Source organism: Gamsiella multidivaricata (assembly GCF_025024155.1).
Source record: "Gamsiella multidivaricata strain RSA 2152 chromosome Unknown BC939scaffold_43, whole genome shotgun sequence".
Lineage (NCBI taxonomy): Eukaryota > Fungi > Mortierellomycota > Mortierellomycetes > Mortierellales > Mortierellaceae > Gamsiella > Gamsiella multidivaricata.
Window position 1 is genome coordinate 66,770 of NW_026251751.1, and position 16,183 is coordinate 82,952.

The window sequence follows — 16,183 nt, forward strand, 5'->3', positions numbered from 1 at the left end:
ATGGGCGACAAAAGCAAAGCACACCTCTTCTCCTTCACCTTTCTTCCTCTTCTTTCCTTCTTTTCTCCTCAGCTGCCAATTCCTCTTCATCCCTCTTCTGTCCCCTTTCTATTCATCCCCTTCTTGTCTTCTCTTCTTCTCTCTTGCCTAAGTCTCATTCCACTCATTCTCATCCGAAAAACCTTCAAATATATATCTTTGTACTTCTCACTTACCTTTGCTATATAGGCCTTTCTCTCCTTCTTCTCAACTGCAATGAAATGTATCTCGATTATAGTCTACAGAGTTGTCTAAAGGTGTACAAGGATCGTCGAGGGTCTGGATGGAATCTCATCCATCGGCTGAGGGTAGTGGGGAGAGATGAATAACACGCTTATTTTTGAGCGATACCAATAACAACATGAACGTAACATATGCGATAAAAAAATTTCTTTATTAGTAATGAATGGCATGTGTTTTGACTGTACAAGTGACAGTTGCCGCCAATTGGCACAACTTCATTGCGAACAACAACAAAAAAAAAAAAAAAAAAAAAAAAAGAAGTAAAAGAAGTTAAAGAAAAGAAGCGCATGAAAGCGAACAACCAAGGATCGTTGGTATTAGCACAAAGATTGATTTTTCTAGGTGGGTATAATTAGTACACGAATAAATATGTTACGAATGGTAGAAATATATAATAATGCAAAAGAACTGGGGTATCATAAGCAGGCAAACATGCGGACGAAACCATAACTGCCGTTCACCAATAATAAAAACGGCATTGGACTGGTGGCAAAGGTTCCCAAGAACGCTCACTTCTTCATCGATGCAGCCATCCTCGCACGATCTCGGTCCACAGCTGTCATTAGCGATTCGAGCTCGACCTGGAACCGATGAATTTCTGCATTCTTCCGCTGCACTACCTGAACCCACTTAGCCTTCCATGCCTCTAGTCGCTGATCCGTCTGTCGCTTCGCCTCCAAGACCACTTCCTGGAGCTCCTGATCGCGACGCTCCAAGCGCTGTTCCAACCGCAGCACGACTTGGTCCAGCTCCTCCAGCGTATGATGCTGTGAACGGCCACCAGCTGACGATGTACTGACAACAGAATCACTGTCGCGGGTCGACGATCTCTCCAGCGACAGTCCTGTCGGCTCAGGCTTGTCCTTGATCATCCTGATTCGCTCCACAACCTTCTCCAAAGCGACGGCACGCTCCTTCCAAGCGCCCAGCTCCGAGGTCCTCTCCTCCAAAGCCTTTTCAAGCCTCTTATAATCGTCCACAGACCACTCTGGTACTCCACCCGCAGAGCGATCCTGCATTGTCAATTGGATGTCAAAGGCCTCCTGAAGTTGTTCTCGAAGCTGGTCTCGTTGTTTGGTGAGCGACAGCATCCGAGTACGCATAATGGCCACCGACTCTACTTCTGCGGCATTGGCGGCACTCTCCTGACCATTAGGATGGCCTCGCTCGCCCTGCTGTTGGTCCTTGGGTCCTTGTTGACGTAAAGTAGTATTCTCGTCCTGAAGTTTGGCCTTTGCGATCTCTGCCGCACTCAACTTGGACTGGAGCTGGTCCACCTGATCCTCCAGCATGCGAGCGAGCGTCAGCTTCTCGCGGACTAAAGTTGCGTTTTCCGCCTCGGCTGCCTGCGCCCGTCTCTGCTCCGCTGCCAATCGGAAAGCAGTCTCCATATTGATGCGTTCCAACTCCTTGACGCGAGCTTCGAGTGCCTCGACGCCGCTGGTAGGCGCTGCTGCGATCGAAAGACCCTCAACCACCGCTTGAGCATGGCCTTCATCCAAGTGGTTCTCCATAACTTGATTTTTGCCGTTGGCGAGCGCCATCTGATCGAGCTCCAAGACTTTGTCGAGATAGGCATTGTGGTAGAACTCGGCTTCGGCCTCTTTGGTTCGAATCCTCACCAGTAGACCCTGGATGACCTTGCGGATCCTAGCCTGACCCTCGTCCGTGTTGGCGTCGTCCAGCCTTTGATTTGCGGCGTTCTCGTGCATATCCAGCAATTCTTCAAGCTGATTGACCCTGCGCTGCCTCTCCGCCTGCTGCTGTCGCAAAACTAGTGAAAGCGAGGACAGCTCCTTATGAAGACGTTTGTTTTCAACATTAAGCGTGTTAATCCGATCTCTCAGTTTGTTGGCCAGCTTGTGCTGCTCGCTCAGCGCGGACAGTCGTAGATCCTCTCGCGAGCTCCCATTATGGTGCTGGTGATTCTTGGTCTGAGAAGACAAAGGAATGACGGTTCCAGTCGAAGATCGAACGCTGATGAAACTTTCGACGGATGCTGTGCGCATAAGACTTTTACGCACATCTGCCTCGAACTTGCTAAGCCTCTCCTCCAAGTCCAGCTTGTCGCCGTCTGCGTGATTAGGCATGCTGGCAGTCGTCAATGTCTCGGTGGAGGTGAGTTTACGGTCCAGCAGCTTGTTCTTGGATCCCTTCTGCTGTTGCTGGGAATCCGAGAGTGGTGGCGAAGGTGAACTCAACTTGCTGCAGATTGATGGTTCCGTAGAGGTCTTCAATGCCGAGGCCCTGATCAAGCCAATGTCTTTCTCCAGATCCAAATCGACTGTGGTATCGGCCTGGTTGTCATCCGCAGAGGACAAAGATGATGCGCGCTTCGAGTGAGGTCTTCGGTAACTGGGAATGAGCGATTGCAGCTGAGCTAACATGCCATCGTATCCAGCACGGAAGTCCTGCACCTCGCGCTCAAGTTTCTGCATATCCTCGGTCTTGACCCTCCGCTCTTCGTCCAGGATTTGTTCTGTCACTCGAAGTCGCTCCTTCAAGTCCGCGATTTCAGCCTGATGCTCTTCCTCCTTGTCCTTGAGATTTTTTCGCGTCCTTTCATGGCTCTCCTGTGCCTGTTTCAGCAACACTCGAAGGTCCGCATTGCCATACTTTTCTTGATCAGAGCTATCCAGCTCGGACCGCAGCTGAGCCATCTCGTTCTTGAGCCGTTCCACTGTCTGCAGATGACGCTTCTCAGCCTCTTGACGCAGCTCGACAGAAGACTTAAGCTGAGTCGTCAGTTTCTCGTTTTCCTGCTGGTATCCCTGCAAAAGCGCCTCCTGTTGCGTCATCTCGCGGCCGATCTGATCCAATGTTTGATGATAGCTTTCGTACGGTTTTGCGGCCGCAGTATGCATCGCCATCAGGTCATCCTCGTACTCGTGCATCACCTTGAGAGTGTGATCCAATTCCTGCTGCAATGTCTGGATCTCCTCGTCGCGAATATTAAGGATTCGGAGTAACTCCGTATTCCGGTTCATGATGTATTCGGCTTCAGTGGTCAGTTGATCTTGGAGATCCTCAGAAAGGCCAAGCGAGTGAGAAGAAGACGTGGCCGGAAAACCGTTTCCTGAAACAGCAGAAGTGGAAGGTTCGGCACGCCCATTTTGCTTGTGATCCTGACGCTGCTTTTGAAACGCTTTGCTGGACATGTTTCCCTGATCGCCTGAATAATGATGAGATGCTGACTCCGCAGAAGATCCAAAAAGGCGCTGACTGGCATACCCCTCCTTTGACTGACCGCGTGTGTCCCTGGGTGAATGCTGGAGACTCTCTGTGTAGCCTTGACTGGGGAGGGATCCCTGCTCCAACTCCTGTCCTGGGTATGTATACCTTGAATACAGGTCTCCATCTTGCTGAGCAGAGTTGGCAGAATCATATGAAGTGCCAAGGAGGCTGGACTCTCGTTTATACTGGGATGGGTGTTGTCTCTGCTGCTGCTGGTAGTCATCGGAATACCTGGACATGGTGGATGAAATGCTGGGCCCTATGGGCCTGTTGCCACGGCTGTTGTACTTTGTTGATGCTGAAGGAGCATGGTGTGCGCTGAGACCGCCGCCGAGGTTGGGGCGAGGTGTACGATATGACCCAGAGTGGCTGTCGGTCTGGGATTCTGCTAATTCTGGGTTAGAAGACGTTGGTGAGAGTGTGAAGGAGGTTTTGCGGGTATAGAGAAGCCCCTCTGGGTTCCGTTCGAGGTCCTGCTGACGGCCAGAGTGGGATGGGTATCCTCGTAGTGAGGGCGAGAGATCTGGTACAGGGATCCTGATTTGGGTGTTGGACTGCGTTTGCTTATGCTCATTTTCAACATAGCTGAAACTGCTGTGGCCATTGGAGGACGTTGTGCCTGAGGATGACTGTTGCTGTGATTGTTGCTGTTGCTGCTGTGTCTTAGCTTTGGATTCAGCCTTTGACCTGGCGGCGATGAGGGCTTCGGCGAGGGCCATGCTGGGGTTGCTGAGGTCTGCTGGTCCCCGGTCTGGCTCTGGTGGACGGATGGGATGCACTTGAGGAGTGCGATGGCCTTGCGAGGATGGGGCGGAGGCCAAAGGAGAGGGCGATGACTTTACAGAATTGGATGCAGTGGTGGGCACGGTCCTTGTTGGAGGGGAAGGAAAAGGGTGAAAGGAGGACCGACTCGAGGGCATTTCAGCCAGGCTAGACAAATTGAGTTTTGAACCCATAGGAGACGGGAGGGTCGCGTCAGTATTTCAATGTGATATGCAAACAAAAGGTAGACAGAGAGAGTAGGGCGGCAGGGCGGGAAAATTTTGTTGATTTAGGGATCGGCGGGAAAAAAAATGCCAAAGACCAGCGCACAGTCAGTCAGTCAGTCCTTCTATCGGTCCATTGCAATGCTGCAGATGCAACAAACAAAAACCACTGCTCGCTCCCCACTGGTCCAATTGTGGTGCATTAGATGCATGCAAATGGGAGGAACAGTAAACGAGGGCACTTCCAAATGCGTCGTACGGAATAAGCGCGCGATGCAGCATGCCGCCTTGCTCATTGGTAAGAAAAAAGAAATGTACCCGCCGCTGTACTGGGGGATGGTTTACTGGCGGAATGTCACGCACACTCGACTGGGAGTGCTGTTCATTGGGAGCAGGACTGAATTGGACTGGACTGGGCTGGGCAGCTCTGAATTGAACTGAACAAGGCACCATTCTTCCTGTGGGATAATCCACCATATAGATTGCCTTTTCTTTTTCTGATCCGCTCCCTGGTCCGCTCCCTTATCCAGCTCCTGCCTCTGTTTTGGATAATAATGATAATGATGATGTTGTTGTTGTTGCTGATGCTGATGCTGTTTGTTGACAATGCTGCCGCTAATGCTGATGCTGGTATACTACTCGTGCTCATACTCATGATATTGTTTGTCGTTGCGGCTGTTATGGTGTATACTTCGGTTGGGATGGAAATGGCTGCTGATTATGCACCAACGTGCATCGACTCAATAATGCCACCCTGGGCCATCCAGGACGGCCTGGCCGATCATGAGGTAAACAACAACGACAATAACAGCAAGGATACATGGTAAATGGCGACGACCAAGAGCACCAACGATAGCTCACCTTTGTTTTGACCCGCCCTTCCTGGATTTGTCGTTCACCTGCCTTGCATCAAAGTCCCGATCGCGCATCTGCTGCAAGGCCTCCTGCTCGTCGTCATCGAGCGGTATGCTCTCAATATCATCCTCATGAATGCCGCATCTGTCCATCTGGTCGTCAATCTCTTCTTCTTCTTCTTCTTCTACAATATGTGACCCTGCTGGAATGGAGGAAAGATTGGCTCCGAAAGGAGGGAGTCGTTTGGCGGCTGTCATCTTGATTGGCAACCCCGAGTCTCGTCGGACACGGTACGACTCCGCGCCTGACAGATCATTCAACAATGGTGGCTCTCGCGATGGGAATGACTCATGATCTTCTTCGCTTCCGCTGCTGTAATGATAGGCGCCGGTGCCGTTCCCGCTGCCGCTACCACTGCGTTGATGGCCACTGCTTTGGGATTGTGGTGAGCTTTCAGGAGTGGCAAATCCGGACAATGGCTGGCTTGAGTTAGAAAAGGAGTGTTGCTGCTGTTGTACAGGTGGTGTTTGATGGTGCTGTTGCTGTTGTTTGGACCTGGGATCGTATGCGTCATGTGGGTATCCGAGAGACGAAGCAGAGTTGTTATTGTAACCGGCGGCATTGTGGCGGTCCATGGAGGATGTGGAGCTCTCCTCGCCTGCCTCGTAGTCGGCTGAGGACACGGTTCCTCGGGGAGGATGCTTGTAGTGCGGCCTGTCTAGATAGGAGTCTGTATTCATGAAAGCGGATCGCCAACGGCACGGCTGCTGACTTTGTGGTTGATAAAAAGATAGAGATGTGTAGCAAGCCCTCGATGTCGGTGCTAGCGGTTGGCGTTGTTGTTGCCACTAAAAAGCTACTGTTGTTGATAATGCAATTCCGCCACGGATTGATGTTCCTGGTAGTTTTGCAAATGGGTCTCGATATTAGTCGCAAGTTTGGTTACAGAGGTGAAATAAGAGACAAAAAAAGAAGGTTGATTGAATGGAAAGGAATGCCCCTGTTGAAATAAATGCCTTTCATATCATTGTCACAATCAGGTACAAAGTTTGTTGTTTTTACCCCCCAATTTGCTTTTTTTTTTTCTGCTGCTTCTTTTCCCCTGTTCTTTTATTCTTTTTATCTTCATCTGGAAAGAAGAAGAGATACTGATAATGAACTGGGTCAATTGCTGCTGCACTATGTAAACAACACGCGCGAAAGAAAGAAAAAGGCAGATGATACATACAGCCATATAATGAAAAATGAAAGGATACATAGCAACTGGTCCACTTTGCTTCAACAGACAATGAGGACATTCAGCTGGACCCGTAATTACAAAGCGGAGATGAATAGCCATGACTTACGCTATACGCGGAATCGACTAGGGAGTGTGCGTGAAGGTTGAGGCGACGATGGAGTTGTCTCTGTGTGAAGTGTAATAATGTATTGCCAGGGTATCAATTGAATCTTGATTTATGAATTCGGAGGAGGGGGGGGGGGGGGGGCAGTCGTTAGTGATCAAGCTGAGTGCGAGTGTAAGTATGAGAGAGTGAGCGGTTTATGAATTTCGAAGAAGTATTAGGTTGGAGTGGAATCTGATCTGAGTCGAGGATGAAGAATGACTGGAGGTGGGATGTGGATGGAGGTAGATGGAGGTGGAGTTGTGATGCGGGATGAAAGGAAGAAGAAGAAAGAGGAAAACAAAAAAAAAGAGGTGGGAGCATGGGTGCCATGCTCCTTTGCTTGACCACGGTCTATATATCGTGCCCTTTTCTTCCACGCTTTTAAGGATGCAGCCCCATTGAAGGAAAAAATATATCGCTATTCAGGTATCCCTCTCATATTTGCTTAGTCCACTGACAATGCTGCTGCATGTCCCAACTACCACATCTGTCGCGTTTTCCATGTTCATTATTGTCGTCTACCCGCCTAAACCAATGGGAAATGAAAAATGCTGCGTCTTTGTTGTAATTGTGAATATGAGGACATCATGATTATTAACCTCGAACATGTCTCTCGCTTCCAAGTTGCTCAGAATCCAAAACGGTTCTTGAAATATACAAAAAAAAAAACCAGGTTGGAGAGCACCTCAATCACGGACTTTGGTCATACTATGTTCAATGCAAAAACAGGCCCGCAGGTGAATCTGGTGCAATGCCTAAGGGAAACATCGAATAGGTGCGATGTCCTTGTCCATAAGGAGCTTCCCTCGGCTTCGGGTGCATCCCCTCACCTGCATCAGCGCGCATGCTCTAAACTCGTACCTTTTTCTGTTCTTATTTTTATCAGTCCCTTTAGGACGAAGAGGAAGGATCGGTATCATCGCAAACAAACATCCCGTTTTTTCTTGACGGGTTGATCCCCTTTTCTTGAGGCAGTAATGGTACAACAGGCAAATCCACTGAACTCGCCAGATGTATCGACACTTAAATCAAGTGACATATAGGCTAATCTTTGACAATGAAGAGGTATTCTAAATACTGAGAAGAAGGAAGAGCGCGCGCGATGGAGCACTTGCTTTCGTATCAAACTTTCTTGCTAACATTAGATTGACTACGTATTTCTTTAGTTTATCGCCGCACTCCTGGCGTCTTTCCTTCCATCTTTCTTCCTCCGAGAAATGGCAAAAAAACTCAAAGAAGAGCATGAAGCGTAGCATTGCAAATCACTGATCGAGTATGCACCCGCCTATGATTCACCTGAACTGCTAAGCTACATTTGCAGCCAAATGACCTGAATAGAAGTAAAGTACCAAATGTGGTCTCCCACTGAATACTTGAAAATCAGAGCAAACATCACCAGAGCATTGAGCATTTCTCCTTTTTTTTTCCTTCATAAAGATGTACTTCCATTATTTGGTTACGATCAAGCCGCGGATTATCACCGCAGGTAGCACCATGGGTCTGCTGTATATTGTATAGACTAGCAAGAAGCGGTGGACCAGTGCGCTATGGACGAAGATGAAGATGAAGGGCTATTCATCAAACAATGAGCCTCGTGGCCAATATTATCAATCTCGCCATTGCGCCTTTTGCCCTTTTGTATTTAGCGCGTGCATGTAGCTGCACGACGTGCGCAAAGCCAAGAAACAAAGCACTCCATCCCTTCATTTTGGCGTTTGCCGCCAAATGCAACCCATGATCATAGTGTTTGGCAGATTTGTTTGATGCCAGACAATAATAACGTACAATACGACGGGGCAAGCAAGGTGCAGTGCAGTGCTCAACAGTTTGATGTCTGTGGCACGCACGCACACATGCATACACACATGCGTACATACTGCAGTTGGGTTTAATATCATTTTGTCCAAAATGATATTCTTTTTGGAGGGAAAATAGCAACGACATGAACTGCAGTTCTTGTAGGGATGGAATCTAGGCTCTGGAGTTCTCGTCAACCATACAAATCATGTCTGGGACATGTTTATGCGCCTTGGTCAAAGATCCGCCTCTGTTCTGTTCTTTTGCAGCCATTTTTGGTTAGCAAAGGAAAAGGCACTAACGACAAAAACGCAATGAGATGTCCAAGTAGCCACGTTCATTCATTATCCGTCAATTGTTACTGCTGGATTTATGACATACTCAATATCGATCGCATCTTCAAGTTGTAAGTATGCCGGCGCTTGAACGTCTTTCCCACCTTTCCAATCGCTCGCCTGCTGCAACGGCGTCGCGTTGTCAACTTCATTATGGCCGTGACAAAAAAAAAATATCTGATTTTAATGCTCTGCTGAACTCTTGCATCTATTTTATTTTCCTCCGCCTCAGCGCACCAAAACTGGATCTCGAAACCAGCTCAACCTTAATAAACGCTTAGAGCTGGAAATCTGGTCACCTGCTGCAAGGACTGGCATGGCATTGAGCAGCCGAAACAGCACATTCATTGGTATTGTTACTCAGCACTCATCATTAGTAAGAGGGCAGGTTTTCACATCAATCAACGTGAGAAAACGAACAAGGACGACGTCATTAGATAGGTGATGAATGAGGTGGCTGCAAGAAAGCTACTGTGAGGAATGGAGGTGCCAAGGCCATCAAGGCGCTGTCCCAACCAGGGTTCCCCTTCCTTCGCCTGTCATTCGCGCGGCTACTTGCTGTGAAGAGCCTGGCGAAGTACGGGCAAGGCCAGCTCTCACGAGCCGTCACAGGTTTCGCGGTACAAAAAGCGTCTCAAGCAATGCTGCAGTCTCATCTCAGGAGACAAGTCGCAAGGGAAAGGAATCATCCAAGGAAGCAAAGCAGCGAAAAGCAACGGCTAGAAACAAGAGACATAAGCGAAACAAAGAAACAAAGAAGCAAGAGAGACAGACGGGAATGATGTTCAGTACCAACGGGTTCATCGACTCGGGTAACAACGAAAACACCACCGGGAGCAATCCGCGCATAGTTGAGCTTACCAGCAACAGCCCGCTCTCTTCGACTCCGAGTAACATTCACGATGGCAACAATATCAGCATCAGCACGGACGAGGACCCGGAACCAATAATCACCACGCCAGAGTCTAGCACGTTGTCGTTCATGTCTTCGCCAGCAAACAGCAGCAGCGCTATCATGAGCCCCGTCAACAGGTCTACCCTGGCGCTTATTAACGCTTCCCAGCAACAGCAACAGCAACAGCAACAGCAACAGCAACAGCAGCAACAGCAACAGCAACACTCAGAGGCTGCCATGGCATTGCTCTCCAGCTTGGGATCCTCCGTTAACTCGGCGACCTCATCAATGACCAACGCCTCGAACAGCAAGAATTCTCGGCCGACAGTGAGGAACCGCAATCCCTCAAGTACAACAGCAGCAGATACATCTGCCTCAGCTTCATCCAGCTCGCAATCATTACAGCCACTGAATCGTGCTACAACTGGTGCTCGAGGAAACGTAGCTGCCTTCTTGACTAAGCTCTACAAGTAATGCTTCTGCGCTGGAGTACCATATCGCCTTTTTTCTTTTCTTTTCTTTTGTTTTCTTTTTTTTTTTTTTTTTTTTTTTTTCGCTGCCATCTAATATCTTTTCGACACTCATTAACCATTAGAACCTGTTGCTATTTTTTCTGTTATTAGCATGGTAAAGGAGCCCGCCTCGAACAATCTCATCAAGTGGTCAGATGATGGACAGTCCTTCATCGGTAAGTCGTAGAAACAGAATTGGATACATTTTCCCAGTTCGTCTTCTTCGCGCTCTTTGGCTGGTCTTCGAGTAGCAGTTGGCGTCTAATCTGATTTCGTCCGCTGCCGTATAGTCGTAAACCATGTCGAGTTTGCCAAGGAAGTTCTTCCGAAATTCTTTAAGCACAACAACTTCTCGTCCTTTGTCCGTCAATTGAACATGTACGGATTTCATAAGGTGCCCCATCTTCAACAAGGCGTTCTTATGCCTGACGCGGACTCTGAGCAATGGGAGTTCAGCAACCCGCATTTTCAACGGAACCAACCTGATTTGCTATATTTGGTCTCGCGAAAAAAGGCTTCCGGCGGCAACGAAGACAAGGATGCACTCACAATGGATTTGGGACATATCCTGCAGGAAGTGACGGCTATTAAACGACACCAAGTCGCCATCTCGACGGATTTGAAGAACATCGAGAGGGATCATCAATCACTGTGGCAGGAGTCGATTGCAGCACGGGAAAGACATCAGAGACAACAGGATACGATCGATAAGATCCTACGATTCTTGGCAAGCGTGTTCTCGGGCGACAAGAAGAGGGCGATTGTACCAAACAAGAAAGCGAGACTGACTATCACGGACGGAGATCACGATGGGTCCTCAAGCGTTGATGATGGCAGACGGCTGGTTGAGGAGGGAGATGAAGAGGAAGAGGAGAACAACAAAGCGGAAACCTTACTTGGTGAAAAGAGGAAGCGTGGCGGGACGGATGACAAACCAAACACAGTCGATGGTATACTTAACAGCAGCAAGCTGCCGTTCAATATTAGCGAATTGACACCTGGTAAGGCCCTTCCTCTTTTGACCGCAACACACTATTAGTTCGTGCTCAAAACGTTGACTAACTTCTTTCTTGTTCTGCTTGTCCTATAGCCACACTGGCCTTGCTCGCAAACACCCAGCAAGGTGGGAACTCGAAGCAGAACTCGACATCAAAGGCCACAACTATCAGCAGCACCCTTCCCGCAGTTCCCACAGTCTCGGCAGCGACAGCGATGAATCTCAACTTCCCCGACTATCTAACATCCCTCCCTGCTCTGAACTATGTCGGCGCTGGAAACAACGGCATCAACACAACGCTTCCCAATGGCTTCAAATTTGATCCGACGAATATCACGATCCCGACCACGCTTTTGCCGAATGCGCTCTCGCCTGTCCACCATGATATGCTCCGGTCAATCTCGATGGCGAATGCGCTCGACACAACGCACAATCCACCACCGCTAGCGCCACTACCGCCGTCATTTTCACAAACGCCGGAAGGGGCCTCGGTCACCAAGAGTGTGGAGCAGATTACGCAGGAAATGGACCAGTTACAGCGAAACATTGAGGCTTTGTGGCAGCAAGGATTGATTGACAGCGATGCTTACTTTGCCATGGCGGACTCATATGGTAAGCATTGAACGTCCGGGAGGAATAGCAAGTGATACATGGATATCATTTGCACAAGACTGACGCGAGTACTTGAACCACTAGACCCGAGCGGATCGAGCACTCTGGGAAATGCATATCAAGGAGCGGTTGGAAACGATCAAGCAAGCGCAACAGTGACGCCGACTTCGTTGTCGGCCGTGCCACCTTCTTTGACAGCACCAACACAGTCTCCGTCCGTCGGTGCCAATCCAAGGATATCGACAGTGGACGAGGAGGAGTATCTTGAGGATCTGTTGGACATGGATCCTGTCTAGTTACCGAAAGAGGATTTTGCTTCCCTCTTGTCCATGAGACACAACAAGAACAGATATATATATATATTCGCATTGTCATTTCAAAAAAGTGAGGACATGGTCCAACAACATCGCTCAATTGCCACTGAGGCTGTGTTTGCATTTGTTATCTGTAATATGAAATGTATCTAAAATGAGGTGCTACAATGCTGACAATAGTAATAATGAGAGTCCAAAAAGAAAAAAAGTGACAGAACGAGATAGTGGTGGGGACAATCTCGCCCATATTCCTTTTGAAAGAGTTGCTTTATCGTGCAAACTGACGTCCACCATCGCCATTGGGTCGTCGACCGCTGCTAGGATGGTTGTGCGTCTTCTTCTCTCCAACGACGTAGGCCTTCTTGTTCGTAGTCTGTCCCTTGACGGACCCCACCGAGATGTTGACCTTTGGCGGGACCGAGAATCCGAATGCCTTGGCAACCTTGACTAGGTCTAGCTTGTTGACGTCAAAGGTTCCCTTTTGTGCGTAGGACGCGTAACTCTGAAGGTAACTCCTGTATCCATCTCTCGCGGACTTATTGAGGTAGTAGTTCTTCTCGACCAACTTCTCGAGCTGACTCTGGACGTTCGAGATCTTGCTGGTCGGGAACTGGTATTCGTTCAGCGGGACCTTGGCATGCTTCAGGAACCGGAGGAAACCGACTTCCGAGGGCAAAAGGAAGAGAAGGGATTTGCCCGTGGTACCCGCACGAGCTGTACGACCGACACGGTGGATGTAATCGCGGGGATCATCTGGGGGATCGAACTGGATGATCCAATCGACTGCAGGGATATCAAGACCACGGGCAGCAACGTCCGTGCAGAGGAGGATACCCGTGGGGGCGTTGATGAATTCAAAGAAGGTGGACGTCCGTTTCTGCTGCTTCTGACGTCCGTGCAGGTCCAGGACGGGGATATCAATGTAGTTGAGGAGCTCAGCGTGGTATTTCACAGAGTTACAGGACGAGAAAAAGACAATAACTTTCTTTTTCAGATTCTTCTTCAGGAACGTGAACAAAAGCAAAAACCGTTTGTCGCTTTCGCAGATGACATATCCTTGCTCAAGTCCGTCGGCTGTTGCAGTCTCTTTCTTCTCATCGACGTTGATGTACAATGGTCCGGCCTTGAGCGAGATACGGGCCAGATCTGTGACCTTGGTTGTTTGTGTTGCAGAGAAGAGCATCGTCTGACGGCCCTCCTTGGGCAGGAGCTTGATGATCTGCTTCATTTCGTCCTCGAAACCGCACTCCAAAATACGGTCTGCCTCGTCAATGACCAACGCCTTCAAATTTTTGAACACAAAGCCCTTGGTATTCTATTCACATCAATTAAGCCCATTGTTGATGTTAGCAAAACTGAATACTCCTAATGCCTGCAATCCCTAAATCCTTTGATGTCCTTGCAACAATTGTGTACCTGAAGATGATCGAGAAGACGTCCAGGGGTGGCTACCAAGAGATTGACGCCCTTGGCCAGCTTGTCAGCCTCAGCCTTGCGGTTAGCGCCTCCAATGACAATGCCGAAAGTTTGGTTGTGGTACTTGAGAAGGTCCTTGGCAACACCAAAGATCTGAAGGGCCAACTCACGGGTAGGCGAAATGATAATCACACCAGTACCTAATCACCAAAGGGCAGCACCAATTCAATGTTAGTCGACCTGGCAATATGATCCTCGCACAGATGAACAAGTCTTTTTCACACACAATATAATCCAACCCCTTACCGTTGCGAGGCTTGAACTTGAGTTTGTAGAGCAATTCCACGGCAGGGACCAAGAAGGCGATGGTCTTTCCCGATCCTGTCTTTGCAGCACCAAGGACATCGCGACCAGCCAGCAGTGGTGGGATGGTGCGTGCCTGGACCTCAGTCATCTTCGCGAATCCAATGTCGACGATCGCCTTCTTTGAGGGCTCGCACAAGTCGAGCGAGGCGAACTCGTAGTTGATCTTTTTGCCACCAGCTAAATTTTCAAATACAAGAATAGAAATTGTTGGGAAAGTGGGCTTCGATTATATGCAAGCGGTCGATTGGTATACATCGGAAGATGATGGCCTTACCAGTCGTGGCAGCGGCCTCCTCGTTGGCGGAAAAGTCGATTGAGGGCAAATCCTCTTGCCTCTCTTCGCTCTCCTTGACGTCCTCCTCTTCCTCTTCGTTGTCCTCACCATCATCCTCATCCTCATCGCCGCCATCGCCATTCTCCTCGTCCTGCTCCTCGTCCTCCTCGTCCTCCTCGTCTTCCTCTTCAGACTCTTCCTTGACCTTCTTGCTAGTCTTCTCCAGGAGCTTCTCCTCTCTCTTGCGCTTGTTGTTGTTGTTGTTGTTGGTGCTATGTCCGTTCATTGCTGCGACAGGAGCAGCAGACTTGGCAGAGCCAGCGGCCTTAGCGCTGTTCTTCGCCATGGTGATGTGTGAATGTAAGGGTGAAGGTGATTTGCGAAGGGGATAGCAGACAAAGCAATCAGGCCTCACCTTGATAGAAAAAAAAAGAAAAAAAGAAAAAAAGCCAATTCGCAGTCACAATTTGTAAACAGTGCTTGATATTAGTCAGTTAGAGAGGGTTGTCAATTAAAGAGTGAATAAGAAAGAGCTTCGCCTGCACACAAAAGGCTCTTCCATTCATCCTCTTCATACAACGCTCATTCATCATGGTTTGTGCAAAGTGTAAGCAATCATCCAAAACAATAGCCATGGTATCCAAGTATTGCTTATATACCATTCTATCGGAACGTTATCGAGTCTGACCAACTAACACTTGTTCATTTGTTTTTGCTTTTCATTCTCCAGGCGAAAAGAAGCTGTCGAAAGTGATTTGTCCTGACAAGTGGAAAGATGGTGCAAGAAACACCACCGTCGGCACCTCCTCCACAGCAGGACGTAAGCTCGGTGAAAACAAACTTCTGAGCAAAAAAAGAGTGTAAGGCCCAGTATCTGCTTCAATGTACTCTTCTTCACACCCCCCTCGAAAGATACTATCCCCAAGAACATTCTCTAACCCAAACAAGACCTTCTTCAACTTGATGAACAATTATAGGACCGCAAAGTTTAACCCATATGCGAATTCAAAGTGTAAGACATGTAAATCAAACGTGCACCAGGATGGAGCTATGTATTGTCAAGGTAAAGGGGATGCCTCGCTTGTTTGAATATCAGAACGCTTGGAAAATGTCATATTTTTGAACTGTGTCCCCTAACATCCGGTTGCTTCATATAGGTTGCGCATATAAGCAGGGGCAATGTGCGCTTTGTGGAGTAGCCATCCTCGACACATCCAAGTACAAAATGTCGGCCAAGTAGTGCAGGAATATCAAAATCCAATTTTGGACACCTCAAGGCGACAACATATTCAGTTGGCATGGATTACATATCGCAGCGTGCAGCAGCAACACCGAACGAAGCGCAAAATACCAAAAATAAAAACTGTACAGTATTATGAGAGGATGAGACACATCGTAGAATGATTTAGCTGTGGGCTGAATGAACCACTGGCCGATCCTACAATGCAGAAGCCACTCCACTGCCCATAACGGGACATCCCTGCGCACCTGGCCCCTTCCCAAAGAATTTCAACTGTCCAACTTCTTCGATCTTATATGCCAAAGGATACAGCGGCAGCAGCACATGAAACCTCGGGACATATCTCTTTCCTTCCGTAAATGAGCGTCCTTTTGACGCCCCTGCCGCATCCTCCTCCTCCTTTTCCTTCTCATCTTCCCCACCCACCTCCATCTTCACCTGCACATCGTCGAACTAGGTCGCGTGCAAGGCGGTCCGCACATGAGGTGCCGTGCGGGGCATCATCAGATATTTGACAATCCAGCCGCGTACCCAGAGGATACGAAGTCGAGCCGGTCCATCGTAACCGGGTGCGGTTCGTAGATATGTACTCATGAGAGCGATGAAGGCGCTCTTGATCTGGATCTTCCCCTCAGGTGTCTTGGCCAGTTCTTGGGAGAGGGCTATGGAGCCGTCGGCGATGA

At 48.8% G+C, this 16,183-nt stretch overlaps 4 protein-coding genes across 4 annotated transcripts; 2 read left to right on the plus strand and 2 right to left on the minus strand.

The window, feature by feature from the left end:
• Positions 1 to 514: 514 nt before the first annotated feature.
• On the minus strand, positions 515 to 6,374 carry BC939DRAFT_455116 (uncharacterized protein). Its single transcript, XM_051556151.1, has 2 exons — positions 5,364 to 6,374; positions 515 to 4,446 (listed from the first exon to the last, which is right to left on the minus strand). Exons 1-2 carry the CDS (start codon positions 6,095 to 6,097, stop codon positions 792 to 794), a joined length of 4,389 nt encoding a protein of 1,462 aa, XP_051410974.1. The 5' UTR covers positions 6,098 to 6,374; the 3' UTR covers positions 515 to 791.
• A 3,646-nt stretch (positions 6,375 to 10,020) lies between these two features.
• BC939DRAFT_201497 (HSF-type DNA-binding-domain-containing protein) lies at positions 10,021 to 12,306 on the plus strand. Its single transcript, XM_051550620.1, has 5 exons — positions 10,021 to 10,239; positions 10,365 to 10,457; positions 10,572 to 11,282; positions 11,372 to 11,890; positions 11,975 to 12,306. The coding sequence occupies exons 2-5, from the start codon at positions 10,394 to 10,396 to the stop codon at positions 12,184 to 12,186; spliced, it is 1,506 nt and encodes a 501-aa protein (XP_051410975.1). The 5' UTR covers positions 10,021 to 10,239; positions 10,365 to 10,393; the 3' UTR covers positions 12,187 to 12,306.
• A 166-nt stretch (positions 12,307 to 12,472) lies between these two features.
• BC939DRAFT_398456 (P-loop containing nucleoside triphosphate hydrolase protein) lies at positions 12,473 to 14,546 on the minus strand (the record flags this gene model as incomplete). Its single annotated transcript, XM_051552425.1, has 4 exons — positions 12,473 to 13,519; positions 13,621 to 13,820; positions 13,927 to 14,163; positions 14,261 to 14,546. The coding sequence occupies 4 exons, from the start codon at positions 14,544 to 14,546 to the stop codon at positions 12,473 to 12,475; spliced, it is 1,770 nt and encodes a 589-aa protein (XP_051410976.1).
• A 273-nt stretch (positions 14,547 to 14,819) lies between these two features.
• BC939DRAFT_455122 (PDZ-binding protein) lies at positions 14,820 to 15,730 on the plus strand. The gene is made up of 4 exons (XM_051556152.1): positions 14,820 to 14,867; positions 14,991 to 15,120; positions 15,238 to 15,323; positions 15,418 to 15,730. Exons 1-4 carry the CDS (start codon positions 14,852 to 14,854, stop codon positions 15,498 to 15,500), a joined length of 315 nt encoding a protein of 104 aa, XP_051410977.1. The 5' UTR covers positions 14,820 to 14,851; the 3' UTR covers positions 15,501 to 15,730.
• Positions 15,731 to 16,183: the final 453 nt, after the last annotated feature.